The following is a 27,762-nucleotide window of genomic DNA, read 5'->3' as shown; positions in this document are numbered from 1 at the left end:
CCCGACGTCACACACCCGATTTGCATACGGCTCGCGGGCCTGGGCGCGGCGCGGAGCCCCTGCCTCTCCTCACCCCCTGATTGGTCCCCGCGCGCGGCGCCGAGGCCCAGTTGACTTGCGCTGCGCTCGCCAATCGTAGCCCTCCTTGCTCGCTGAGGGCGGAGCCAGGCGGCGCGGCCAACGGGAGGCGGCGTTGTTGGCGGCCACGGCGGCGCAGCCCGGAGCGAGCGAAGGCACGGCCGCCACTGCCGCAGGAGGCGCGAGGTGCGGGCGCGCGGCGCCTGCGGGTAACGGCGGGCGGCGGGGCGGCCGGGAGGTCGGGGTGGCGGCGGAGCTCGGGGCGACGGGCGGAGGGCGGGCGGCGGCCGGGCGGACGGCGGCCGGCGCTCCTCCCCGCGGCGCCCGCCGCCCCGCCCGGTGAAGGTCAGCCGCGCTTTGTTCGCGCCGCGGCCTCCGCCTGCGCGCACGTGCGGCCCGCGCCCCCCGCCGGCGCCGCGCGGGCTCGGGCGGCGCGGGGCTGGGCTTCCGGGGCCGGGCGGAGGGCCGGGGCCGGGGCGGGGCGCGCTCGGGCCGCGCGAGCCCTCCGTGGGTCCGGGCCGGGCAGCGCGAGCGGCGGCCCCACCTCTGCGCCTACCCGGCGGCTCAGCCGTGGCGCCCGGCGGCTCCCGTGGCCGGGTGCGCGCGCTGCCGCGGCGGCCCGAGCGCGCGCGGAGCCTGGCCTCCTGCAGCGGCTGTGCTGGGGCGGCCGGGTCCCCTGGCCGGGTGAACCCGCAGCGTCACGGTTGGCGAGTGCCCCCTACCTGAAACGCTGGGGCCAGAGGTGTTGCTGCGGGTCTTGGAGTTTTTCCGATTTTGGAATATTTGCACGGATTTGCCTGAAGAGCTTCCCTAATCTGGAAGTCCAGAATCCGACATAGTGCTGGGGAGGGGGGGGACCAAGACTGCAGATTTTTGGTCTGTAAAGCTGTTGTAAACCTAATTGTTTACGAGAGAGATCAATTTATAGATTAGGTAAGTGTAGGAATTATAACCTTCCCAAATTTCCACAGGGACACTTTCGCCTGAATTTCAAGTCCTCCTCTCACCGTGTGATTTTGTGCACACTTTATTGCTGTCTCAGATAACTTATAAGGCAGTCTGTTTTTTCCCCAGTCTGAGCAGTATCGTTGGTTCAGAATGTCTGCTGTTGTCTGTGTCCATATATCATTGCATCCAAAAACCAGTTGTTTTCATTTTGTTGTATTAGAATCCTGTATTTTCCAGAAAGAATGTGGAGTAGTAATTGGAGCAATTGGCCAAATTCTTAACAGTAGCCAGTTTTATCATTTTCAGGTTTGATAAACTTGGTCAACTGAATTCTAAGAAAGAATGCATACGTTTTACTTATTTTGTTACAGTCACTGCACGTTGTACAGATTGGTGTATTCCCTGTGATACTTCTATACATCCATTGTGCATTCATTCTGCACATCCACTGATCTACTCTCTCCCACCCCCAGCACCCTTCCCACTCCCTAAAAGTCCCTCTTCTGTCCCACTTCCTCTTGTTCTTCCCCATCTCTAGTGACACTCTTCCATTCCATACTTGTGCAGGTTGACTTGTTGGTTAAGAATATGTAGGTTCTGAGATGTTTCCCTCCCACCTTACAAGACATCATGGCTTTGTGACTTGGCCAGTTAGACAGTGAGCTAGAGGAGTTTACCTGTGTGAAGCATTTCATACTTCTATAGAGAAAAAAGTTCTTTGAGATGGGATTGTTTGCCACTTTACAGTCTGAGTTTGTAGGTGAATCTTAAAATTTATTTCCACTAAGCTGGACATGGTGGTGCATGCCTGTGTCCTCAGCTACTCAGGAGGCTGAGGTGGGAGGATAGCTTGAGCCCACAAGTTTGAGATCTGCCTGGGCAATATAGCAAGACCCTTTTCTCCAAGGGGGGAAAATCCATTAGTTTATCAGGGTTTTTATTTTTAGTAGCCTAGGATTGAAATCTTACATCTTCTTTTGAGCAGTTGATGGTCTAGCATTAGGAGGAGGTAATCTCAAATATGAATGTGTAAGCACAGTGAAGTTCAGAGGGGCTTGTTTTTTGGTTTTGTGGGTTTTTTTTTTTTTTTTTTGGTTGTTTGCAATTTAAAGCCTGTTTTGATAAGTTTATGTTGTGCTTCCAAAAATTTTGCCAAAGAATCCCAAGGCCAGCAGGCTTGGTGGCACATGCAGCAGGCCTGTAGTCCCAGCGACTCTGGAAGCTGAGGCAGGAGGATCACAAGTTTGAGACTGGTCTGGGCAATTTAATGAGACGCTGTCTTTAAACAAAACAAAAGGCTGCAGGTGTAGCTCAATGGTAAAGTGCCCCTCATTCAGTCCTCAGAACTACATGATGAAGTGGGAAGATTGGGTGTTGCTGGGATCCGGTCATTCCAGTTAGGACCTTGAGCTTGCTGAGAGTTTGCTAGCCAAGGAATCCTTGCTTTTTGTTTAAGACAAAGTGTGTTTTAGGCACCCAGAATCGAAGGCCCATCTTAGTTTGACTCTTGTACCACTGCAGTGATAGGAAGTAGCTGATGTGGAATGGCAGGAAACTGCTCTCTTCCGGTCTCTGCTTACTTTGCATGGGCCTCATGGCCTCATGATTGTTAGCAAATTGGGAGCCTCCCTGAACAAGTCATGGGGTTTGTCTTTGGGGGACATATGTAATAAGTGGGAGACCCTTATTGATGGGTAGCTAGTGGAGAAATTTTTGTTTATGTGGTGCTGAGGCTCAAACCCAGTGCCTCACACACTAGGCAAGCGCTCTACCACTAACCCCAGACCTGTTAGGATGTTTTTAAGAAAAAGTTTGTGATGGCATAGATTTGTTCTCATCTGACAGTTGTTTTCTACCCTGCCTGCTTCAGGGAAAGTCCTGTTGCTTTTGCTCTGTCTGTAGTTAAATTTTAAATTTTGTGAGTGTTTAGTAAAAGGAGGGACATTACAGCTTTGTACTATTGTAACTACAAAAAAATCACTGTGAATTTTACTCTTCATCTTGACTGCTCTATGTAGCCTTAAATTCTTAATCTGTGTAAAATGTACTCTGCCACCTCTTAAAATGTGCTTTCCTCCCATGTCCAGAGGGAAAAGAAAAGCCTATTCAAAAACAAGGTGAGATAGTTTCTGTTTAGAGACGGGTCTCATTGAGTTGCTTAGCACCTTGCAGTTGCTGGGGCTGGCTTTGAACTCTGGATCCTCCTGTCTCAGCCTCCCAAGCCTCTGGGATTACAGGTGTGCACCATTGCGCCTGGCTATATCTTCTTATGTATTTGTTTTCTCAGGAGTACCAAGCACAGTTCTAGGTATTGGGATCTCCACTGAATAACACAGGGTCTAAGACCCTGTTCTCATGTCTGCAGTGGGAGACAGACAAGCAAGTTACATGGTTGGAGGTGCTTTTGTAATTTGAAATAGGATGGAGAGGAAATGGCTTATTGACGAGGATGCCAAGATCTTTTAAGTATTGGATTGAGAAAACTTTCGAACATCAGATTCTCATGAATTGCCAAGAAACACAGAAAAAGGAGTGTAGCACGGAAGACCACTGCCTCAGTAAAAGTGGAGTGTTTGGGTGGTTATTTCAGTAGATCTTGTAAGCAGGTATGACCAGGGGAATGTCTGTTCTGTGTCCTGAGAAAGGTGCTTGGGACAGGCTGAAGTGTGCATGGGGTCTCTGGTGCCATGCTGTATGCTGGTAATAGGCAGCTGTCACTCAACAGCAGTGGATTTATTAGACAGCAATTTCCTGGCCATCTCTCATGCCAGATCCTGTGCTGGGCCCTGGAACTGCTGCATTGAGCAGGATAGTGTCCCTGCCTTCATGGAATGTGTTCTTTGATGGGATGACAAATGTACTGCTTAGTCATTATTTCTAAACACTATAATAAAAAGTTTCATCCTTTTCAAAAACAATAGTGATCCTATACCCATCACTTAGCTTCAGCAATACCCTACTTGCCAGTCTTGGTTTACCTGTAACATGTGTCTGGTTGGTTGGTTGACTTTGAAGTACTGGGGATTGAACCCAGGGCACCATAATGCTAGACAAGTGCTCTACCACCAGTTACACCCCCAGCATTATTGTTTTTTATTCTGGGACAGACTTCTTAGTTGCCCAGATGATCTGGAACTTGTGATGCTCCTGAGTAGCTGAGATTACAGGCATGTGCCACCTTGCTCAGCTGTATCTGTAAATTGAAAAAAAAATTATCTTATTATTCACTACCACATATATGTGTCAGAAGATAAAGGAGGTATGTATAAATTAGATAATTAAATGCAGTTGGATTTAGTTTCAGAAAATTTCAAGAGCACCTGTGTGCGTTAGGATCTGGCTCTCCCTCCCCCATTTCGTTAATGAAGGGCATATTGGTTTTCATTCTCCCATAGTTTGGGAATTTACACAGATTACCTGGCTGTTTAATTACTTGTTAACTTGTCTGCTGACATTTAACTAACAACCTGGTTAACTTAAGATGCTAGGGAGTGGTGATGGCTTGGGAAAGGAGCTGTGGACCGGGGCAGTGAAATGAGATCTGGACTGCTGGGGCTCACGCACTGACCAGGCTTGTAGGTGGGTGTTGGGATGTCCTGTGGGGGGTCCTGATTCTTTCTTGGCATGGATGGTTCCTCTGTCCCTCCAACATAGTCCTAAGCTACAGTGTGAGCCAGTGCTCTTGGAGAGTTGGACCTGAACCAAGGCTGGTCACACTCTCCAGGATCAGCAGGTGGCCTGCCACCCTCAGCTTCACCTGCGCCTCTTCATGCTCTAGGGTTTATTTAACCACTATTGCTGATTGATCAGTTAGTTATCTAGCGGGCAGGCACTGGGAACCTTTTAATCTCTTTGGTGATAGGTAGAAACTGTTCAGACTGAGGTTTTGTGAAGTGTGACCACACTCTAAGGCTCATGCCTTTGTCTTTCAAAGGAACCCAATGTGTGGTTACATTGTTATTTTGGCTATGGACTGTTTTCAGGTAAAAATTAGTAGTTCAATGTTGTATAGTTTTCTGTAAAAGTTCAAATGTTTTCCTGTGAAAACTTTATTTTTAATTTGAGTTAAAAGGAAATTAATTCGTAAGTAGTAGTGTTGCAGGAAGGGGTACGGCTGAGTGGTAGAGTGCAGTCCCCAGCACTGCCACATACACACATAAAAAAAGATCACTGTGGTGTCTTGATCAGTAAAAGCAGACTGTTGGCCCTGGAGGGAATGGCCGCATTCTTTTTAAAATCTGTTCTGCCTGCTGTCCCTTCTGCAGTCTAACTTGATTGCTTTATTTCTTTTTGATTGGCAAACAAATATGATGTTTTGTAATTGGTACCGAATGTGGAATGGCTAAATTCTGCTAATGCGCATGAGCATTGCCTTAGCGCCCGCTGTGTTCTGAGTGGCTCGACTCCACATAGGCCTGTGGACATACGCACCACCACGTTCATGACACAGTCCCCCACTGTGGGTAGTCTTCTGGTGCCTTTTAAAGATGGGGGGCCTCCTCCCTGATAGGGCTTGGCACTGTGACTTCTTGAAATCAACATTAAACTTGGCATTCCAACATTAAAGCAAATGGGTCTTTTGTTTTCCCTCAAACCTCCAAATTTGATAGATCTTTATAACAAAATAATTCCTGGTGATGAAACCTAAGTTCAGCTTCTTTATAAATGTCATTGTCCTCCTATGTCAAGGGAGCAATGTTTAGTCACTTGATTTGGTGGTCCCACAGCAGACAGCGGGTGAAACAGTCCATGTATGTTGGGGGCATAAATGCAGAGGCCCAGGGCCCAGGGGTGCCGCCTCTCACCCGTGAGTGCTGCAGCTGAGTGTAGAGGAAGGCTGCAGCTGGGGAGTGGGGAGGGAGGGAGGGGATGCAGAGCCACACTGCTCGTTCCTTGGGTCTGCTTTGTCCTAGGCCTCGAGTTCTGGGTCAGTTTGTTGGTTTTTAGTCATTCAGAATTATTTTCTTTTCCATCCTTTAAGTGCATTGGCCTGTTTTTCTGTCCTTGATGTGGCACTTTGTTGCTGTTGAGAGGGAAGCGTGTCAGGCTTTGCAAGCCTTTTCATGATGTTGCCAAGTACAGTGGTAAAGGTGCGAGTTGGTGGAGTCTGCCAGGCTGGAGGGGGGCCTTCCCGTGTCTGCTGGAGTGTCTGTGTATCCTGTGTACCTCTTCGGCACGCGTCCTGGTACTAGCTGGTGAACAGGGAGAAAAGGAATGTTCTCACCTTTCTAGACACAGTGAACTTCTTGGGAAGATCTTAGCAGAACAGCAGGAATCCGACTGACCCTGATTGTGGTAGAGCTTTTAATTGAGCAGATAGAAGCTCAAATGTGAATTGGTTAGATTAGCCAATTGTAGCCCAGGTGAATTGTTTAGCATTTGTGGGGAGGGATGGAAGGATCTAGTTTGGAGTCCTAGAGCCACATCATGCCAGCCTGTGACCTTGGGCTAGGCCTTTTGTCTTTTCCAGCCTCAGCTTCCTCACTTAAACTGAGGGGGTCCCTCCTTGGTAGAGCTGATGTAAGTGTAGAACTCTTGAAGTGCCTGGAATGGCAGCCCTTCGCTGGTCCATGCCTGTTGGAAATGGAAGGCGTGGCCTTACTGGACAGCATTGCTGGGTTGGCGAAGAGGCGTCTGTTCATTAGACTGGCAGTAGTCGGTGCTTCTAGGACAGCAGGCTCCCTTTGGCAGTTAGTGTAATTGAGGGAGGGGGCCGTTGGGTGCATGTTAGGCACGGTGGCCAGCGTGTAAGTGGTGTCAGTGTGTAGGCAGCTTGGCAGGGTCAGGATCCCTTCATACTCTGACCCATAAATACTACCACAGCAGTCCTGTTATTGCCGTATAAATTAAGAATAACTGTGGTGGAAAGTCTATTACACAAAGATGCTCACAGGGACCATTACCAAAAGTATGTCATGGGGCTGGCTGGGGTTGTGCTCAGTGATAGAGCACTCGCCTAGCATGTGTGAGGCCTAGGTACCATCTCCAGTATAGCTGTGTGTGTGTCTGTGTGTGTGTGTGTGTGTGTGTGTGTAAAATCTCATAGAAAAACTTCACCTCAGTATGTAACAACTGGCAAATGGTGTGTTCACTCAGATGTTTGGCATCAAACGCAATTATGAAGGTTGGTCGTGTCACTCCTTGCATGTATAATGTGAGAAAAGGTGAACTGTCACCTTGGGAATCTTGTGATTGCAGCAGGTCCAGCAGAGGAGCATGCACTGAGAATAATAGATGGGTGAGGTTGGCCCGTCTAGAGGGTAGGAGTTGGGATCCCATGTGGAATGAACTGGAGCTCTGCAGAAGGCCAGGGGGCCAATAAAGGGTGTTCCAGTCACATTGAGGTGGGGCTAGACCTGGCTTCTGCTGTGGTGATGGTGTGGTGTGACCAGCCACCCTAGGGTTTGTTGCATTTTTTTTCTTATTAATTTACCTTAATAAATAATTTTTTAAAAAACAATGTAATCTATAGTATTTTATATGTCTTTTCAAACAGTAAAAATCTAATTTAAAAGTGCAGTTAAGTGCAAAACAGTTGTAGGTCATATATTCTAATTGGAGCTGTTTGTCATGAGTACAGAAATTTCTTGCTGCTCTCTTTTCCGAAAGCTTGTTGAGTGAGTGGTTTGGCTTTCTGTGCACCCTGGGAAGGAGACGGGCCAGGTTTCAGCTGGAGCAGTTCAGGCACGCAGGGTCCCCTCCATCACGCTCGAGGAGCTTTGTTCAGGGTTAGTGTACATTCAGGGCCCTTCCAGGCAATGCATTTATATATTGGCTTGAATTTGTGAAAATTGGGCTTTGCAGCTTTTTCAGTATCAAGTTCTTCTATTTAAGAAAGCGTCTTATGTCCCATCTTTTAATATTCATGGGTAAAACGTTGCTCAGTTCTTCTATCTAGAGATGATCATATTAAACATTCTATGAAAGTGAGATTCTGAGTGTGTTTTTTGTTGTTTTTGTTTTGCTCCTGGTGTTAATGGAACCCAGGGCCTCGAGCAGGCTAGGCAGTACATAATGTTACCTAGCAGGGCATCTTCAGTGTAGAAGTCAGAGGTGCAGAACTAGCAGATGAAATTAGAACATCGTGCTGTACATTAATTTGAGAGCTAGTGTAAACACCAGCGAATGCTTTGAATTGGTCTGAGATAACTGGACTAGCATTATTATATTGTCATGGTGTGTTCACTCAGACGTTCCTGTTGTAAATTAGGATTAATTGTTCTTATCAAGAAGCTTGGTCTTTTTAGTGCCAGTAAGAGACATTTTATGAGTAAAATTTTCATATAATGAAATGCACATTTTTTTTCTAGTACTGGGAATTGAACCAGGGGTGCTTAACCACTGAGCTACATCCCTAGCCCTTTAAAGTGTTTTTTGTTTTGTTTTGTTTTGTTTTAATTTTGAGGCAAGGTCTTGCTGAGTTGTTTAGAGCCTAAGTTGCCGAGTCTGACTCTGAACTTGTGATCCTTCTGCCTCAGCCTCCTGAGCCACTGGGATTACAGGCATGTGCCACTGTACCTTTTGAAATGCACTTTTTTTTTTCTTCCCCGCAGTGCTGGAGATTGAACTCAGGGCTTTGCACATGATAGGCAAGTGCTCTACCACTGAGCCCCATCCCCAGCCCTGAAGTGCATATCTTAAGTACACAGTTAAATGAGTTTTGGCAAATGTGTGAACCCAAATAACATAGCCAGATCTGGAATATTAACTTCATTCCTAGAAAGTCCCTCCTGGCCCTCTTAGTGCATCTCCATCCCATAAACAGTGTGGAAGAGCACACTGAACAGATGTTTTTGTTTGTGAGTGTAATTGTGACTCTCTTTGATTTGTAGGAATAAGAGCATTCAGATGGCAGATAACAGGTAAGCCTGAATGGACTTGTTCATCAGAATTTAAAGCAAGGTCAGTGAGCAAGAGCCAGGGTGGGTGTCATTCAGTTCTAGAATAACATGTGAATGCACTCACTCTGTAGCTGATGGCTCATTTGCTTCTCATGGATCCGAGCAGGTGAAGAAACACCTCAGACAGTGGTCGGGGGAGAGGTTGTAGGTTGCTCAGGGTGGGTTTGGGCTGTGTTTCTGCCTTCCTTGAGGAAGGCATGTCCGTGAAGAGCCTTTGATCTCTTCCTGTGGAGCTGCATTGTTTTAGAGAGTCTGCTGGCTTTCAGAGCACTGTGGGGACTGTGTCCCACACGGTCAGGGCTGCTCTGCTGGGTGGCATGAGCAGAGGCCAGACAGGACAAAGTTGGTAGGATTGGTTGGGTTTTGAGGGCTGGGAGCAGATTTTTAAGGGAAGAAACAACAGTTGTTGTAGAAACAACAACTAAGAAGCCCGAGCGAGGGCTGCAGGTTGGAACTCTGTGGGTGGGAGAAGGGTGCTGAGTGGTGGATGTTTCCTTCAGGACAGGAAAGTCCCTGGGGTGATGGGATGCAGCGCGTTCCCTGTCGTGTTCCCTAGTTCTGTGGCTGCAAACACTGCCTAATGTGTTGGAAAAAAATGGGAGGAAAACTTATTCCTGTTGTTTGTTTTTGCATCTTTCTTGATGGTGATACTTTTTAAACACACTGTTTCAGTTTTTCAGATGGTGTGCCTCCAGATTCAGGGGAAGCTGCTAAGAATGCAGGTGGCCCAGGTCAGTCAGCTGCACCCGAAACGCAGTTGGAGGGCTCGCCTGCAGGTGGGCAACCTCTTCCTCTGGAATATGTACTGTACTAACACCAGTGTGGGGTTTCAGTCTTGGAAGGGTTAGAAACATCAGTACGAGATGAACATCCGTACCTGGTTTAGAAGTGACCATGCAATAGGAAATTCAGACTCTACACAAGTAAACCATAGCACAGCGCCCTCTGCTTACCTGCCCTCACTTAGGTGGGCTTCAGATACACATCTGTACCCTGCCTTTCCTTACCCTGCTTATTGTGAAGCAAATTCCATGTGTCATTGTATCCATAACTTCACAGGTGTGATAACTTTCCCCATTAAAAAATCTTACATATCCAGAATCACCTTTCACTGTCCAAAAGCAAGTTGTGGATATCTCCTGTTTTCCTAGTAATTTAATGTAATTCCTAAAATCTGGAATGTACTCTTAGAGACATGGTGCTGTTACCACAACCAAGAAGCTCAGCGCCCACCCAGTGCCATCATCCAGGGTCTGTGGCATATGTGTTTTCCTGTACTTCCTGCAGTTGCTCTTGCCCCACACCATGTCTGGGACCTGCTGGAGAGTCACATTGGCACTGGGTTGCATCTCTGCTCTGGCATCGCCTCCCTGTGGCTGGCACCCAGCATGCTCTGGCCCACCCTTGTCCTGTAGCGTGCCCCATCTGGGTTCCGTCCTGATGAGGTCCAGGGTGAGCCTGTTGACGAGAGCCACCCAGAGATGACGTGATGCAGTACATCAGGTCAGGAGCCATGTGGTGCCAGCCTGGCCTCTGCTGGGGACCCTGTTGGCTTCTGTCATCGTGGTCCTTAGACCTCGCCTTCTCTCACCGCTCCTCCTGATCGTCACGCCCGCTGATGGTCTTGCTGGATTGGAATGACTGGAGGCTGCCAGGTAGCCAGAGATAGACTGAGCTTGACAATCGTGAGGGTGCAGCATATCTACAGCAAAGAATCAGACACCTCAGGGCATCCCTGGCCACACAAAGAATATTGTGTGCTCCTAAAATAAAGTTTAACTAGCTGGGCATAGTGGTACATCCATAATCCCAGCAATTCTAGAGGCTGAGGCAGGAGGATCACAAATTTGGGGTCAGCCTGAGCAACTTAGCAAGACCCCGTCTTAAATCGAAACAAGAGTTGGGTGCAGCTGAGTAGTAGAGCATCTACCTGGCATGAGCAAGGCCCTAGCACTGCCAAGGAAAAGTCTGACTTTTCAGAATGTGTTTTTAGGAAGTCACTTGCTATGTTTAGAAATTAGTAGCTTCACAAAACTAAGTCAATCTGCGTAGGAGATTTCTGTCCTTGGCTGTTCTGTGTGGGTGTGTTTTAAATACTTTTGGTCTTTTTTCTGACTCTTGATAGAAAAGCTCACAGATCAGGTGATGCAGAACCCACAAGTCCTGGCAGCTCTGCAGGAGCGACTTGATAGCGTCTCTCACACTCCTTCCAGCTACATCGAAACGTAAGTATGCTACTGGTAAGACTTCAAGCCACAGGATGGAGTTGAAGAGACCTTTTCCACTGCCCCAGAATGGGGATAAGAGTGCAAACCTGGCCTAGAAGAGCCAGGTCCAAAGATGGGTGTCCTACCCTGTGGTTGGACACTCATGGGTGCAGGTGGAGTTGTCTGCTAGGAAGTGCGCAGTGCCACCTTGTGGCGGTGTGGAGAACTTCAACCATCGCTGGCAGCAGAATGTTGTCTGGCTTCCCACCCAAGCCTGTGGCTGCTTGTGTTGCACAGTGTGAGTGATAAGAAGCCTCCCTGTCTGCCTTCTGCAAGCAGTGAGCCTCCCATCAGGCCAGGGTTTGACCTCACAGGATGTCCTATCCTGTATATCAGCTCCTACTTAGGACTCATTGATGCCCCCAGGGCTGTAATGGAGGGGACACTGGGGTTTGCTTTGTCCATTTGGAGGGTTCTCTGGGGATTACTTGGTGGGTAAGGCTTGCTTTGGTTTGGTTGATCTGGCTTGGTTTTTGATAGGGTATTGAACAAGAGCCTTGTGTGTAGTGGTCAAGGTTTTCCCAGGGTGTTTCTTAGTGACAGATTTGGAGATAGACCTGAGTGGGTATGCCGTCCAGCTCTCTGACTGTGGAAACTGAGCAAGCAGGTGTCTTTCATTCCCTGACAGGAGTTGCAGGCCTGGGGACAAGGTTCTCTGGGCACAGAATTGGTTCTACACTGGCCTGGTGCATGAGGATGTGAATGTGCTCCCTCCAGTGCTGGCTGACACTGGAAGACCGGGTTCGGGAACCACTCTGTTCCTCTCGGTTGTGACTAAGCACTTTACTTTAAATAAATGATTGTCCTGGGTCCATAAAAAGCTTTTATTAATTTATAGGGCTGCTTCATACAAACGTAAAACAAGCAAACAACAGCAACAAAAAAGGACCTAGAACAAAACAGGCAAAAAGCTCTTCCTTAGGGCTGGGGCTCGGGCTCAGAGGTAGAGCGCTCACCTAGCATGCATGAGGCACTGGGTTCAATCCTCAGCACCATGTAAATATAAAATAAAGATTATATCCACCTAAAACTAAGAAAATAAATATTAAAATTCTTAGTTAATCTGGTTGAAAGAAGAGCTTGCCCTGTTGGTGAGTTCACAAGGACCTGCATGTGGTACCAGATAGTTCTGGACAGCATGACCTAGGCCATTCTGAGTCCTGATCAGGTCCTCTTGTGCCAGTTTTCTGTTTGTTTGGGGTTTTGTTTAGAAGTCCTTCATTGCGGCTGGCCCAGGGGCTCTACCACTGAGCCACATCCCCGGCCCTGTTTTGTATTTTATTTATTTAGATATAGGGTCTCACTGAGTAGCTTAGCACCTCGCCATTGCTGAGTCTGACTTTGAACTCATGATCCTCCTATCTTTGGTTATTTCCTCCCAAGCCTCTGGGATTACAGGTGTGTGCCACCATACCTGGCCCTTTTTATTTTGAGACTCACTGAGGGTCTCATTGAGTTGTTAAGGGCCTCGCTGCATTGCGAGGGCTGACCTCAAACTTTCAGTCCTCCTGGCTCAGCCCCGGGGGGGGGGGGGGGTAGCTGGGATTAAAGGTGTGCACCACCACGCCCAGTTTGTTAGTTGTCACAATAGTGATGTTCCCTGCACTGTCCTGGGTGAATATCTGGTTATTTCCTTAGGATGAGTTCTTAGTGGTATGATTATTGCATCGGTGAACATGTCCAGAGTTCCCATCAGCCCCTAAGAAAGATGAGTCTGCAGGCTTTCGTGCCCTTGGCCTCCTCAAACCTAGGGGTGGTGTTGTGTTAACCACTAATTTTGCTAAGGAAAACTGCTTCCAGATGTACATGTTTGGGGTTTTTTCATGAGGTCGAACCTTCCTGTGGGACAGTTTTCTTTTGTGAATTATCTTTTCCGCTTCTTCTCTCTTGGCCATTGTGTGCTTCTCTTAATGGCTTTGGGAGCTCTTGTTGTTAGCAGGGGGTGCGAGGTTGCTGTGCTGAGGCTGAGAGGTTCCCCACTCCCTCTCCTAGCTTGCCCAGGGCCGTCAAGAGGAGAATCAACGCGCTGAAGCAGCTCCAGGTGAGGTGTGCACACATAGAGGCCAAGTTCTACGAGGAGGTGCACGACCTGGAGAGGAAGTACGCAGCCCTGTACCAGCCTCTGTTCGACAAGGTGGGCAGCATTGGGGGGCGGCCTCTGCCTGGGCCTTGGGGACCCTCGTCTGGGAGACGTGGTGCAGACATTCTTCTGGCTCTGGAGTTTCCGAGTCGCCTCGGGTTCTAAGGGGTTTTGTCTTCACTCAGAGGAGAGAATTCATCACTGGTGATGTGGAGCCGACAGACGCAGAGTCAGAGTGGCACAGTGAAAATGAAGAGGACGACAAGTTGGCTGTAAGGTTTTGGGAAAAAATGAGTGGGTGGACTATGTGTTCTGCAAGAAACAACAATGTTTCCATGGGCTTTTTTTTTTTTTTAAGGTATAGGTGGACAAATATCTTTATTTTATTTTTATGTGGTGCTGAGGATTGAACCCAGTGCCTCATGCATACTAGGCGAGCACTCTACCTCTGAGCCACAACCCCAGCCCCTGATTTGGTGGTTTTAAATCATCAGTAAAGCTTTTTCCAGAGAAAAGCGCTCCTAGCAACAGGTGCTTCTTCCCCCTCAGGTTGGGCACTTGGGTCCCTGTGGCGAGTGAGGCACAGCTCCTTTCGGTGTCTCTGAGGCACTGTGTTGGAATAAAGGATTGGGTGAGCTAGGAGCAGTCACACCCCAGTGAAGGTCATGGTCCAGAGAAAGTGGGGGTCAGCAGGGGTGCCACACGCCAGTGTCCCTAGTCACTGGAAAGCTGAGGGTGTGGGGGGAGACCTCGTGGAATACCCACCGCCAAGTGCAGCGCAACATGACAGTGTTTTCCTTTTGTGGTGTTGGGGGTGGGACCCAGACTTGACCTGTTAGGCAGTCGCCCTGCCCCTGGGCCACACCCCATGCACATCAGCCTGATTTCACACTCACAGCGCAAGTAGGTTTATCTTATAGCATTATGCTTTTTAAAAATGTGTGTCAGTTTTGGTAGCCATCTATAGTTTGGTCTTTGGGAAATGGGCAGGGCCTGGCCTGGTTGGAACTCTGACTGTGGGTGAGAGTCCATTCCTTAGAACCCAGGACACCCTGCCTTTGCCAGCTGGGAAGCCCTGCGAGGCTGTTCTGAGCCAGCCAGCCCTGTGACCAGGAACCTCCCTCCGTGTTCCTTTTCCCTGGGGCCATGTTGTTCCAAGACCCCCATCCACGCTGCCAGGTGCCTCTGGTCACCACCCCGATGTTTGCCCAGTACTTGCTTATCCACATGTGTAGCTGGGCAATTTCTCTATGCTAAAGGTACTGCTGCATGCAGCAAAGGTTTGTTTTTCTTACTTCAACTCCCCTGCCTTGCACCCCATTTTAAATAGATGTGGGTTCAGTCTGCTGGCATTTGCCACCTCTGGCTTTTCCCCCACTGTGACATTGTGTCATGGTGCTTCTGGATATAGTGGCTTGAGTGATTTTTTTTCCCCTCCATGGTGGAGACACCAAGTTGGAAGGAAGAAGTTTCAAGTAGAAGTTTGTGCCGTACTAAAATTTCGCTCCACTAAGCCTTCAGGCCAATTGCTAATTTGTTTTTGTGACAACTATTCTGTTTTGCATCTTTATGGTTTAGGGAGACATGAAAAACAAAGTAGTTATAGCCGAGAAACCAGCAGCAGAAGAGCCAAATCCCAGAGGAATCCCGGAGTTCTGGTTCACCATCTTCAGAAACGTGGACATGCTCAGTGAGCTGGTGCAGGTGAGCCGCTGCTGCCTGGTGGCTGGGAGGTGCTTTTCCTGGGCAGGCGTTTGGGCAGCATCCCCGAAGCTCTGGGGGCAAGGCTGGCAGTGCAGGCGGAGTCTCACCCTGTGTGGGTCGCTCCCCCTCCTGGGGCCACGCATCGCCCTCAGAGCCTGTTCACGGGTGGGGGCTGCTCATGGGCTGTGAGCAGCAGCAGCTGAGGGCAGGTCAGCCAGCTGGAGGAGGGCTTTGAGTGCGCGTCTCCTCCTCGGGTGCTGTTGGAAGGGCCTTCTGCCCCTCGCTGCATATGTGCAAAACACGCTGCTGGTGTGTTCTGACCATTGCCATTGAAAAGTCTCTTTTTAACAAAAAGGAGTAGCTAGCCTTTCTGTGTCCCACTCACCCACCTTCCTGTAACCTGAGAAGTGGTGTGGACTTTCCTGGAAGTGAGTCACAGAGTTCTGCCCTGGCCTCTTTGACTGACCTGCTGCACGGTCACAGAAACTGCACACAGACATCCAGGATGGCACAGCTCGACCCACAGGGCTGTTACTTCTGCCAGGGCACAGCCACCTTGTGCCCTGCCCGGAGTTTTGTGATCCTGAGTGGTGACTTTGAGGGTCCCTTGTTGCAGTCTTTACTGCCTGCCTTGTGATGGTCCTGCCTGGCTTGCCTTCACTCACGCCACACCTGGGAAAGGGTGGGAAGAGCAGCTGCTTTCTCACTCCAGGCCTGGGAGGCATCTGAAGTAGAAGAGCCTTGGTTTTCCTGATCCAAGCTTCCTTTTGGTATGAAAAGATGAGGTTAACGAAAACTGGACCATACTTTGTAAAGCCTGCTCTACGGGACAGGGTTTAGAAAGATGCAATCTCTACCAGCTATATTTTACCAATGTTCGACTCATCTGGCAACTTTTGAAACTACTTATAGCATCATTAATGCCTCTCATGCTGTCCCCAAATCAGTGTTGTTTTGTGGTCCTGGGGATGGAACTCGGCCTTGCATTTTGCCACTGAGCCACACCCCAGCCCAGGTGGTATAAGAAGCTGATGTATTCTAAGGATTATAAAAACCCCATTGACGGGCTGGGGCTGTGGCTCGGTGGTAGAGCACTTGCTTATAGCACATGTGAGACCCTGGGTTCAATTCTCAGCACCACATGCAAATAAGAAAATAAAACCAAAGATCCACCAGCAACTTAAAAAAACGGACAGCAGGGGTAGCGCAGTCCCACCTCGGAAGGCTGAGGCAGGCCAATCACGAGTTCCATTCAGACTGAGCGATTGTGCGAAACCCTGTCTCGAAATAAACTAAAAAGGGCTGGGATGCGGCTGGGTGGTAAAGCACCCCCGGATGTGACCCCCATTACCAAAGGGAAGAGCACCACATCAGGGGAGCAGAAAGAGGAAAGGCGGGTTGTGGGTCTGGTCAGGGTGGGGCCTGCGCGCTTGGCCAGGCACAGCGAGGTGAGGCTCTGACAGGTAATGGGAGATCTGGCCGCCATGCCATCCTCTGTGTGTGGCAGTGTCACGTGGTGTTAGGGACCTGAGGGCAGTTATGCTGCAGCGGCAGGTGTCTGCTGCGCAGGGATGGAGGCAGTTCTTACTTCCTGTGTGGAGAGGGAGGTCACTTGTCCTGTTCCTCTTGATTCTCGTGAAATCTCTAGGTGGGGCTGCCTGGTGTCCTTTAATTCTGTGCTGGGGCATCTCTAGGATCGAGTGCTGCAGATGGGCTAGGCCCTGGGCCTCTTGGGTTCCCTGCTCACGGGTCCCTGGTGGCTGAGGGGAGAGCATAGCTGAAGTGTTGGGGTTGAGGACAGTAGTGCTCGTGCCGTGGTGGAGCTGGGGCTGTTCACATGGCAGCTGCACAGCAAGCCCAGTGTTGTCTGCCTTGGCCCTGAGGAACGACCTTCCTTTCCGAATCGCGTGAGCAGAGTGGGTTTAGAGACCTGCTAGGTTTCTTATTACTGTGTCTGGCTTTTGCTGGCATCTTTTCTGTGCTATCACCAGAACTTAAAGTTGGGAAGTCGGCAGTTACCAGATTGACTTCCTAAATGTCAGTGGAACCTGCAGGCTCTGGGCCCACGGGCTTCAGGGTGAAGTGGCTCTGGTGGCGCGCACCCCTTGACACTCGTGTGAGCATTGCAGCTGGCCATGGCCGTAGTTTGCCTTTTTCATGGACTCATAAAATGATGGGTTAGGTGAGCTCTGAGGTGTGAGCTCTGAGGTGAGATGACGGTCACTTGTAAAAAGTGCACAGTCACATGAGTTCTAAGTTCTTGCAGGTTGGACAGTGGGCACATTTTGTGCTGTGGATTTGGGATCTTTATTGCCACAGATGGGAAAGTGGCCACCAGTGTGGGTTGGTGGCACTATTTCTCTGTGTGTGGTGGCAGGTGGCACAGGAGAGCAGGCAGGTACCAGGGGTGGTCTTACAGCCAGCATTGATGGTCACTGTTTTGCCAGCCAGAGATAGATGGCACATGGTTCTTGACATATGTTGTTGCCATCACTGTTGGGAAACAGGTGGGGCCAGCCCCTGGAGGTGGGTCCTGGGGCAGGATCCAGGTGGCCAGCCACTCGGGCGTGCCCACTGCCCTACCCTGCACACCTTGGTTTAAAACCAATTGGAATTTTTTTCCCTGTTTTTCCTAAGGAATATGATGAACCAATCTTGAAACACCTGCAGGATATTAAAGTGAAGTTTTCCGACCCTGGCCAGCCTATGGTGAGTACCAGCTGCATTTCGGTTGGCTGTGGGGCCTGAAGTTGGGAGCTGGAGGTCCAGACCCTGTCGCCTGTTGCCAGGCAGCCCTGAGAGGGATGTTCCCCAGGGTCAGGCTTCATAGCCTGTGCTCTCTGTGCCTCACTGAGCACTGGAGTCGGGTGAGTGGCAGCATGGCATGGGCCACGTCCTGCCCTGGGCATTGTGACACACAGCTCCTCAGAAACCTGTGGTAGAAGGACCCCTAGAGCACACAGGTTCAAGACCAGCCTGCGCAACATAAGGAGGCCTCATCTCAAAAGGGAAAGGATGGGAGGTGTGTGCACCAAGAGGAGCACCTGCGCGGAGGCCCCAGGTACTGAGGAGGGGCCTGTCAGGGTTCAGGCTCAAATGTAATGGCAGGTGCGATTGAAGAATGCTTTCCTACTCTGGTGTCACAAGACAACTTTCTAGAATGACTGTCCCACAGGAGTGGGAGTGGGAGTGGGCCTGCCCCCGGCCGTCCCCTGGCCCTCCAGGTTGCACTGTTCGTAACCCTTCAGCCTGGCTGTGGCTGGCGGATTCCATTCCAGTGCCACAGCATCTCCAGCAACACATGACTGACTGACCAGTGGCTTTCAGTTTCAGGTCTTGGAGACAGTGTTATAGGAGGGGCTGTGGGTTAGGGATCTTCGGAGCCTGGGACCTGGGGCTGGCTCTGTGGCCTGCTTGGCCTTCTGTGACTTCTCCCAGTCTGGTGTCCAGGGCGCCTGCAATTCTGAGGTTCTGTTTTCTTGCTCTCTCTCTTGCCCATAGATCTTCCAGATGAAGTTGACATTTTCCCTCTGGGGCAGCCCCTTTTTCTCAGTGGATGCTTGCTTGGTGATTGCCGGGGTCCCTCTTCCTTTCTCAGCATCTTCTTGTCTTCCACCTCACATGGCTCTTAGACTAGAGCCTTGGTGTAGGCTTGTCACCTCCTCTTTCTCTTGTTGTAAAAGCCAGATGTGCTTCTTAGGGAGACCGTAGAAAGCAGAGTGTCCCCTTCTCAGCAGCTGTCCCCAGCTCTGCGTTTCCCTACCGCCTTTCCCTTAGAAGTCCTGTGCAGAGGCGCAGGTCACTCCTGGCTGGGGAGCTTGTGTGGCTCTGGCCATTGGCTCTGTGTGACCTTCCCCAGGTGTGCCAGCCCTCCCCAGCCGGCCACGACTCACTTGCAGCTCCTTGGTGTGAGGAGGTGGAGGAGTGGCCACCAGCTGCCTCTCTCCCTGCTGGGGAAGTGGTCTGATTTTGGTTACGTTCTTTTGTTGGGGTGAGGCTGGCGGGATGGGGTGGGTGGCATGCCAGGTTGTGGCAGGTCGGCAGGGCAGTCCGACCCTAGGTCTCTTCTCTCTTGTTTAAGCAAGGGCAGCGGGGTCAGAAAAAATAGAAAATAGGAAGAAACTGATATGGAGAAGTGACAAGAGGAAGTGAGGAGGAGAGGGAACACGGTTCCACCTGTGCAGAAGTGCCGGTGGCTGGGACCAGAAGCAGCAGTGTGCTGGCATCTGAAGCAGCCTCCCTGACCACTGCTTGATGCTTGCTAGCTGCCCTCTCTTACTGTGCTGGGAGTGGCACCTAGGGCGTGCGTGGTGTGTGCTGGACAGCCCCCCAGCCCACTTTGCATTGCCCACCCTCACCGTGGGTTTATTTTGAGCTCTTCTGGTCAGGAGGGTGTGTTTCCTCGGGGGCTGCGGTGCCTGCCACGGCTTCCCGTCTTCTCTCCCACTGACTGCTTTGCCCTCACGTCCCGGTGAGCGGAAGTACTTAGGTCCAGCAGCTTGGCCAGGACCAGGCTCTGTTCTGATTGCTGTGGTGTCACATGTCACTGTGTCCAGCCAGATGGTTGCCTCAAGCAAGACAGAATTCCTGGAAATCTTGGATTAGGGTCAGGGAATGGGCTTTTTGCTTAACATCTGGATCCTGCCCCATGTCCCTCCTGAGCCTATGCACATCCTAGGAGTAAGCCCAGTGTCCCAGAGAGTCCGTCTGCCCTGCGGTGTTTTTTGTACCGTTTACCCCCAGAGAAGGGCATCTCTGTTTTTCAGCTGTGTGGCTTGTGGGTGAGCTTTTCCTTTGGCTGGCTTGGCCTCACCCACACCTGTCTCTGTGCACACCTCTACTTGCTGTTCAGGGTGCCCGTTTCCTCCAGGTCTGCCAGGGCTTCCCAAGTGGAGGGCCTGCTCTGTCCTCCTGCATCTTGGTGCTGTCTTCTGTCAGCGGAGCAGCATGGTTGCTGCCCGCTTTCTCTGCCAGCCCACAGACCAGAGGCCTGTTGCCGGTGGGTAGACTTTACGTGGTGCTGACTCTGAGTTTCTGCTTCAGTCTTTTGTGTTAGAGTTCCACTTTGAGCCCAATGACTACTTCACCAACCCAGTCCTGACGAAAACGTACAAGATGAAGTCAGAGCCCGACAAGGCTGACCCCTTCTCCTTTGAAGGTCCTGAAATAGTGGACTGCGATGGGTAAGAAGAGGCGTTCCTGACTTTCCTTGAAACAAAAGCAGAAGGTAGTTTTGGAATGTTATGGCAAAAAGGTAGTAGGAATGATGTGCAAAGTCTCGTACTTGCTTAAACGCACAGGGTTGCGAGTGCGTACAGATGCAGAGGGGGGTGCGGTGGGAAACGGGTCTCAGGGTTTTGTGCCATCTGAACGCAGAGGGCTGGGTTCCCTCGACACCAACACTTAAACTTGTTTGGGAAGGGCAGGTACAGGGGTTGACCTCAGGGCCCTCTACCACTGAGCTACACCCCAGCCTTTTCTATATCTTATTTTGAAACAAGAGTCTCACTAGGTTACCAAGGCCCCAACCTTGCAGTCCTCCTGCATCAGCCTCCCTAGCAACTGCCATTTAGAAATGTGTGCTTCAGTTTAGCTAGGCGTGGTAGGTGGTTCATTCTTCAGAACCACCAAAAAACAGAACAAAACAAACTGCATATGAGTGTTTTGTCGAATGAATAAATCAGTGCGGATCAGTATTGCTCTAGTGGTCTCTTTTGAAATTGGCAGTGTATCTGCTCTTTGCTTGGGTGATTTTCATCTCTGTAGACCACCAAGGACAGACTCTGATTTAGGAAATTGTTCTATTTTGAATTAACATGCTTATGCATTAGAAGCAAATATTTATTGTTGAAAATCTCTCTGTGTAAGTAGTTTGGAACTCTTTATTAAAATACCGCTAGGCTTGAAGGACTGGGTGATGAGGAAAGATGGTCACAGGGCAAGGCCCTCATGCGGAAGGGCCTGGCCTTCCCAGGTGTGCTCTTGCATAGATGACACTCAGCTGCTACTAGGGCCATGTGTGTCCAAGATGACAGAGAGGCAGAGGTGGGCACATCCCAGGCCCTGTGTTCCTCACTGGTTGTCACCTGTCACAGTGGTCCCTGTTGGTTGACTTAGGGCTTTGAGTGCAGGTATATGAGCGTGACTCCACATGTGCTCTGGGCTCGGGTAGCAGTTGGCAGGCAGGGTCCTGCTGTCGTGCAGACCTGAGGAGGCCTCAACACAGAAAACACACTTTCACGCTCCGTGTGGGACGCCTGGGGGATGGGTGCCCTCCTGCTTTCTGAAGTCGAAGCAGCAGGCAGGATTCCAGCCCTGGAGCCAATGTCGGCTCTCCTGAGTGGCACCACTCAATGGCCATCTCCCCTGCAGGTGCACCATTGACTGGAAGAAAGGAAGAAACGTCACTGTCAAGACCATCAAGAAGAAGCAGAAACACAAGGGGCGGGGCACTGTCAGGACCATCACTAAGCAAGTCCCCAACGAGTCATTTTTCAACTTCTTCAATCCTCTGAAAGGTCTGTTGGCAGGGCTGCTGGCTCTGTCCTGCACACGGTGTTGTGTGGCTGTGTGAAGCGGAGTATTCCCAACTGTCTCTGCAGGGAATGGCGGCCACACCCCGAGTTGCGCTGATGCCCAGGCGAGAGGCAGGGTCTGGGTCGGTGGAGTAGGAGTGTCAGCCGCAGGGGAAGAACAGGCCCTTTCTTACATCTGCCTAGCTTGTCCCAGCCAGGAACCTATAGCTGCACTTCAGGGAAGCCAAAGGGGCACCTGCTCTGCTGCTGTTCCTCTGCTGCTTCCTGGGCACCCCTGGGGAGCTAGAGGTCACTCTGCAGGACCCCTCTTGACCTCTCATCATCAGGCCCTTTCCTTAGCACACTCTTCCCTCCTGTTTCCACGTCAGACACAAGCTGGCGCTGGCTCCTCATTGGCACATAGCATGTCATGCACATGGTGCGAGGCTTGGTTCTGCATCACCACCAACTTCGCTTTTTTGTGGGGTTTTTTTTGTTTTTCTTGGTACTAGAGATTCCACCTCCGGCACTTGACTACTGAGCTAGGGATTCTACCCTGGGTACTTGACTACTGAGCTATATCTCCCATTCTTTTTTTACTTTGAGACAGGGTTTCAGTAAGTTGCCTAGGCTGACCTGGAACTCACCGTCCTTCTGATGCGGCCTCCCAAGTTGCTGGGACAGCAGCATGGCCGTTGTACCTAGCAGCACATAGAGTTCTGCAGGGCACAAGTCAAATCCCTTTGTGGCATAAATGCACCAAGTGGCCTGTCTGAACCCTCATAGGCTTTCCTCCTAGTGACCCTTTAGATTCTGCCCTGCTTTTCTGAACCTTGGCCTTTTTTGCAGAAGTTTGGGCAGCAGCCCATGACTGGGCAGAGCAGACAGGCCTGGGGCAGCGTCAGAAGTGGGTGAGATGGCCAAGGCTCCCCCGGCTGCCAACTGTCTGTTCTGTGCCGGTCGATCAAGCTTTCTCCTCTGGGTTTAAGACTTGGTTGTCAGTGTAACTCAGACTTGTTTTGCCTTTTCTTTTTCTAGCCTCGGGTGATGGAGAATCACTGGTAAGATGTGTGTTGTCAGAAGTCTTTATTTCCTGAGGGACTGCCTGCCCTTTCTAATCCATTCCTGCTCCCGTAGGCCCTGGGGTTCATGTGAAGTTCTCGCACCTGGGGGTGGCTCTCCACCTTGGCTTCAGGAATAGACATTGTCCTTCTGTCCAGCCCATTCCCCCTGGGGCTCTGATACCCTCTACTCTGAAACCTGTGGGCAGGAAAAGAGCCATAGGCCCACTTTGGAAATGCCTAAGCTCATTTTGAGTGGCTTTTGTATGTGGTAGCCATCACCCAGAAGTGCAGAAATTTGGTGTTTAAAGTCCAATAAACCAGAAGGGAGGGTGGTGAGTGTTTATCCCACTGAAATGAGCTAACGTGTTGGCCTTTCCCTCTCAGGATGAAGATTCTGAGTTCACGTTAGCCTCAGATTTTGAGATTGGACACTTCTTCCGTGAGCGGATTGTGCCTCGGGCTGTGCTTTACTTCACTGGGGAGGCCATCGAGGATGACGACAATGTGTGTGGCTGGGGACAGGTGGGGTGGGCTGTCTTGGGTACCGAGGCTCTGGGGATGTGCATTCAGGGAAGGCCTGCGAGCCTCAGATTTGCATGGCACCTGGACAGTGGCATGGGCCCCACTGGTCTCCTAGAAGGAGCTGCAAGGAAAGCAGGTTTCTGAGGCTGTTGACCCCCATCACCTGGTTAGCCTGCTTGCTGACTCTCCCCACCGTGCCCTGTGGAAGGCCGCCTCAGGGAGGTCTGGCCTTGGCAGTGGACCCATTCTAGCTGGGGCAGGACAGTCAAACAGAGACCTCTGCTCCCACAGGCAGGCCCTGTGCTTTGCTAGAAGCCATCAGTGGTGGCCGAGGCCCGGGTTGCTCCTAGTGGTCTCAGTTGCTGGGTGTGATTGGCTGTGCAGCCTCTGCTGTCTGCCCGCAGAGCTCAGGCTCCCTCCCTCCCGAGGTTGCTGAGGCTTCCTGTAGGGGCAGGAGCTCAGTGAGGATCCAGGGGCCTGGCCCACTTCCCACCTCCCTGTGTACTGAGGGTCCTCTGGCAGTGGCAGGAGGACGGGCCAGTCTTGTGTATTGGGAGGGCGGTCTTAGACTCATGTTTGACTTGTAAAATACAGCTGCCCGGCCAAGGATGAAGGTGGTCAGTGTGAGGACACATGGACACTCAGCTCAGTGTTGGGTTCCTAAGGCCCAAAGCAGCTGCAGAAATGTAGGTCTTAGCTCCTGGTGGTCACTTGGAGTCTTGACTAGCACTTTCCAGTAGCGTTTTCCTTTAACATGGAAATGTGCCTGCTCTATCCAGTGTGGCTGGACTGACCACAGGGGCCATTGTTTTGATGCCTTGAAAATGACTCTTGTGACCAAGGCAGTAGTGTTTAGTTAGTGTAAGGGTAAGGGTAGTGGACGTTGGAAAGCTCACAGGTCTTCGGCTCTTAATCGCAAACCCACGGATTTGAAAGGCCCTGTGGGCGGTGTTTGCTTCTGCTGAGCTTAGAAGGACCAGCTCCTGCCCAGCTCCTTAGATGAGCCCTTTTCCTCCTCTTAGTCATGGTGTGCCTGTACCTTAGTGTCCTCCTCTATAAAAGGAGCTGATGGCAATGGTGCCCCTTGTGCCAGGCATTTGGGTTTTAGCAGGTGCTGGAGTAAGAAGTGCCTTGTGGATGTTCAGTGCGGGAGGAAGGGCAGTGGTATGCTTGGTTCCATAGGCCTCAGGCCCACACCGGAGCCTCCGCTGGGTAGGTTCCCTAAGCCTGAGAGGCTGGTGCTTGGATCTTGGGGACTTGGTGCATGAAGTTCTTCATGTGTGGCTTTCTAAAGTGTAAGGTGCAAGTCACCCACTGCCACTCGGGAAAGAGGAGGAAACACGTCTCTCTGTGGCCAGTTTCCTCAGTTGCTGTGCAGTGCCCGAGGGATGTCTGTGCCCGGGAAGTCTGGCCCATGCCAGGTGCCGTGGCTCTGCAGCCCGCAGCCATGGGGTTGCATTCACCTTTGCCTCTGTCTCGTGTGGAGCTTGAATCTGAGTCTGACCAGCCGTGCGTTGGGTGGAGGCCGAGTCGACCAGGAGAGCTGGCTGTAAGCTGTCCTCCTCCGGCTGACTGTAGGGTGGAACACCAGGGCTTTTTGCACTGCTTTTGGATCAAGGCCACTTTGCCCCTTGCGTGAGGTATGAAAAGGTACCAAAGTGCCTGCATGTGATAGAATTATGCTAGCAGTCATTTAACTCGTCACGCTGCAGGCACCTGTTCCTGGCAGCCCTGCTTCAGCATGAAGACCACAGTGGGCCCTGGGTCCAGCAGGCGCTTGCTGGCAGCTCCCTGGGTAGCCCTCCCCATCCTTACCTCTGGTCTTTGAGTGAATTTAGGTGTCCCACATCCTAGGAAAATGCAGAGCTCATGAGCACCTGGCCCCCTGCAAGCAGGCAGTGCGCGTCCCAGAACCCAGGCAGCCACACACCTGCCTCGGAGTCGCTGGGGAGCCAGCACCGCACAGCAGCTGGGCGTCTGCTCTCCAGGCCAGACTGGTGGGGGCACTTGGTGGGGGCTGGCATCTAGGGCAGCGTGACCGTGGTTTTCCACACCTGAAAAGGCCTTTTCATTTTCTCCCCCTCCAGTTTGAAGAAGGCGAGGAAGGAGAGGAGGAGGTAAGGAACCCAGGCAGGAAATGTCATCCTTCCCTCACGGTGTGAGTCGCAGGCCACATGGTGCCCTCTCCCCATGGGGTACCTTTGACCAGCAGTTGGCTTGTGAATATGTGCCTTAGAGAAGTTCCTGAAGGGCTGTTACCTCCCTGTAAAGAAGCGTGTGCCTTGCTGGGTTATCTGAGGAGGAGACGCCCCTAACGGCTTGCCTCCAGGGGAGGAGAGCAGCCCTGGTGGGCAGTGCCACCCACACCCTCCTTCTGAAACAGGGTTGCTTCTGCATAGTGGACTCTGGGAAGTCCAGCCTGCGGTTGGCTCTCCTGGCTGACTCACTCCTTTTCACACAGGAATTGGAAGGTGACGAGGAGGGAGAAGACGAGGATGATGCCGAAGTTACCCCCAAGGTCAGTCATCCTGAGGCTCCCGACCCGAGCAGTGCTGCACTGCTGGACTTGGTCTGATGCTCCCCACTTTGGGGCAGTGGCGGTGCATGTAGTTGTGTGTGTGATTTTCTACTGAGATCACTTAAAATGTGTCAGGAAAACACGGGTGAGGAGCTATCTGGACCCTTGGTGACAGGTTTAGTACAGGTGTTCAGGAGAGAGCCTCAGGCCTACCTGCAGACTCCATCAGCTGCGCACCTTTAACTCCAGATCTCACCTCTCGGGGATGATTAAAGTAACCACTCAGCCCGCTTGGGTGTGGTGGGTAGAGATGTGAGGAGGGGGCTCTGAGGGCTGCTGTGGCTCAGAGGCAGAACAGTGTATGCGAGGATATCACCTAGCTGTCCTTGGGCTGAGGGTATTGAGAAGACAGCGCAGGTGTCTAGACGTGTCTCAGGTAGCCTTAATAAACGACAGAGTTCACTGAGGAGATTTAAAGGGAAGGCGAGAGAGCGGCCCCTGGTTTGCCTGGACCTGGTCGTCCTGGGGCCTCGGGCATACACCACCATCCAGAGCTGCACTGGTGCAGGGCTGAGCTGTGGGCACCTCTGAGCACAGGGTGGGCTGTGGGCTGTGCCGGCACCTGGTGTTTCCGGGGCCTGTCTCCGACTAGCTGTCCTTCCCTGTCTGTGCTGTTCGCCTGGGTGGAGTGTGCACTCGAAGCTGAGGGTGCGGGGCCGACATTGAGAGGAGCACGTGCGCACAGTGGATCCCTCAGGGGGGTGGAAAAGGGCTTCTCAGAAACAGGCTTCACAAATACCATCCGGCGAGCTTGGGGGGCACCCCTCCCGTAAAGGTTGCCCTGTGGGCCACAGGCTCTGCGCTACAGTGTGCTTGGCCGTGGGTGATGGGCTCCCAGCCGCAGTCCACTTGTGGGAGCCAGGACGTGTGGCTGCCCTGTGGGAGTGTGGCGGGCCTGAGGCAGGTGTGCGATTGGCCGGGTGAGCACATGGTCTGTGGGTGGAGGGCAGGACTGGAGACCCCTGCCAGTCCCTGTCCTCGGTTCCGTGGCCTGTGTGGTACTTGTGTCACTGTTCTGCAGGCTCTGTTCCTTCGTTTCTTCTCCCGTGTCATGTCCTCCCTTCTGTCTCTTCCCATGCCCGTTTCTGAAGGAGCATCTACCAGGTGGCTCCAGGTGGTCAGCATGGAGCGAGTCCCATGCTGACCCCTGCAGCCTGGTTTCGCTGCCTGGGTTGGGGCGTGGCTGGGGCACTGATGGCTGATGGGCTCTCCACCACATTCCTGAGTTGTCCGCTGTCCTTGGCTCACGGTGCCCTGTCTCTGTCCCCTCACGTGCACCTGTCCAGGGTGTCTGCAAGGCCAGGATGGGGGGTGTGGCTGGTGTTGGGGTGACCAGGCTCTGGAACCGGGCACTGTGCTGGCCTGCTGAAGGGACAGCTCTGCTGCGTTGAGTTGCCCACATCCAGCACTCTGCGGCCCTTCTGTGTTAGGAGATTCGTGGCTGTCTCTTCCTGTATAATTTTGTGCATTTCGTTTTCTTTCATGCTGACGGTTCCTTTCAATTTTTTTCCCCATTTAGGTGTAATTTTTGTCTGTTAATCATTCATACGTTCCTAGGTAAGGTGGAATCCATTCGTACCTAACTTCCAAACTGCTGGTCTGTACTTTGCCGTGTGATGCTTGGACCTGGGGGACACAGAAAGTCGCCCTCCTGGCATACGTGGTGTGCTACAGGGTGCACGGGCTTCCCGTGGGGAGTGCTTTGTGCAGGGCCCGTGGCTGGTCTCGGAAAACCAACAGGCAGAAGCTAGATCTGGCATCTTCCTGAGCCCTGGGTGGCACTGCTGGTGAAGGAGTGGCCCTGAGGCCTAGGGGCACTGCTAGTGATGGTGGTGCTGCTATTCAGGAGGGACCACAACAGGCAGCCCCAGGGTTCAGCATTTTGCAGAATCAGAATGGCCCTGACACACCTGTTGTCCCCAGCCGCACCGCTGTGGAGACGGGTCAAATGCTGGCAGTAGAACAGAACCAACCAGTCATAGGTGGAAGTGAGCCATTGGGAGCTGCCTCCACCCATGTTCAACCTGGAAGCTCCCTTGGCCACCGGGGTGGTGGCACTGGGGTTGGCAGAGATCCTTGCCATGCAGCAGACCCTCCCCTGAGGA

At 51.6% G+C, this 27,762-nt stretch overlaps 1 protein-coding gene and 1 non-coding gene across 7 annotated transcripts in view; both read left to right on the top strand.

Moving 5' to 3' along the window:
• The first annotated feature begins 182 nt into the window (after window positions 1-182).
• Window positions 183-27,762, top strand: part of Nap1l4 (nucleosome assembly protein 1 like 4) — a 31,171-nt gene continuing 3,591 nt past the window's right edge. The window contains exons 1-15 of one of the 6 annotated variants that reach the window (XM_077797859.1): window positions 183-264; window positions 8,859-8,888; window positions 9,600-9,703; window positions 11,053-11,152; window positions 13,187-13,328; window positions 13,460-13,546; window positions 14,853-14,978; window positions 17,616-17,687; window positions 20,022-20,161; window positions 21,351-21,496; window positions 22,532-22,554; window positions 22,942-23,079; window positions 25,167-25,196; window positions 25,541-25,597; window positions 27,177-27,214. In XM_077797859.1, the coding sequence (XP_077653985.1) occupies window positions 8,875-8,888; window positions 9,600-9,703; window positions 11,053-11,152; window positions 13,187-13,328; window positions 13,460-13,546; window positions 14,853-14,978; window positions 17,616-17,687; window positions 20,022-20,161; window positions 21,351-21,496; window positions 22,532-22,554; window positions 22,942-23,079; window positions 25,167-25,196; window positions 25,541-25,597; window positions 27,177-27,182 (1,185 nt within the window). In that variant the 5' untranslated portion in view covers window positions 183-264; window positions 8,859-8,874 and the 3' untranslated portion in view covers window positions 27,183-27,214. Of the gene's footprint in view, window positions 288-8,858; window positions 8,889-9,599; window positions 9,704-11,052; window positions 11,153-13,186; window positions 13,329-13,459; window positions 13,547-14,852; window positions 14,979-17,615; window positions 17,688-20,021; window positions 20,162-21,350; window positions 21,497-22,531; window positions 22,555-22,941; window positions 23,080-25,166; window positions 25,197-25,540; window positions 25,598-27,176; window positions 27,215-27,762 lie in introns of all 6 variants that reach the window. The other 5 variants (XM_077797860.1, XM_077797857.1, XM_026411285.2 and 2 more) reach the window with 5 other exon arrangements.
• Window positions 18,204-18,326, top strand: LOC113198552 (small nucleolar RNA SNORA54). Its single transcript, XR_003302847.1, has one exon. It is a non-coding gene; the product is annotated as a small nucleolar RNA SNORA54 (small nucleolar RNA).

The sequence above is a fragment of the Urocitellus parryii genome, chromosome 4, assembly GCF_045843805.1.
Source record: "Urocitellus parryii isolate mUroPar1 chromosome 4, mUroPar1.hap1, whole genome shotgun sequence".
Classification (NCBI taxonomy): Eukaryota; Metazoa; Chordata; class Mammalia; order Rodentia; family Sciuridae; genus Urocitellus; species Urocitellus parryii.
The sequence above is the reverse complement of the archived record's forward strand: the minus strand, read 5'-3'. Positions and strand labels throughout refer to the sequence as shown.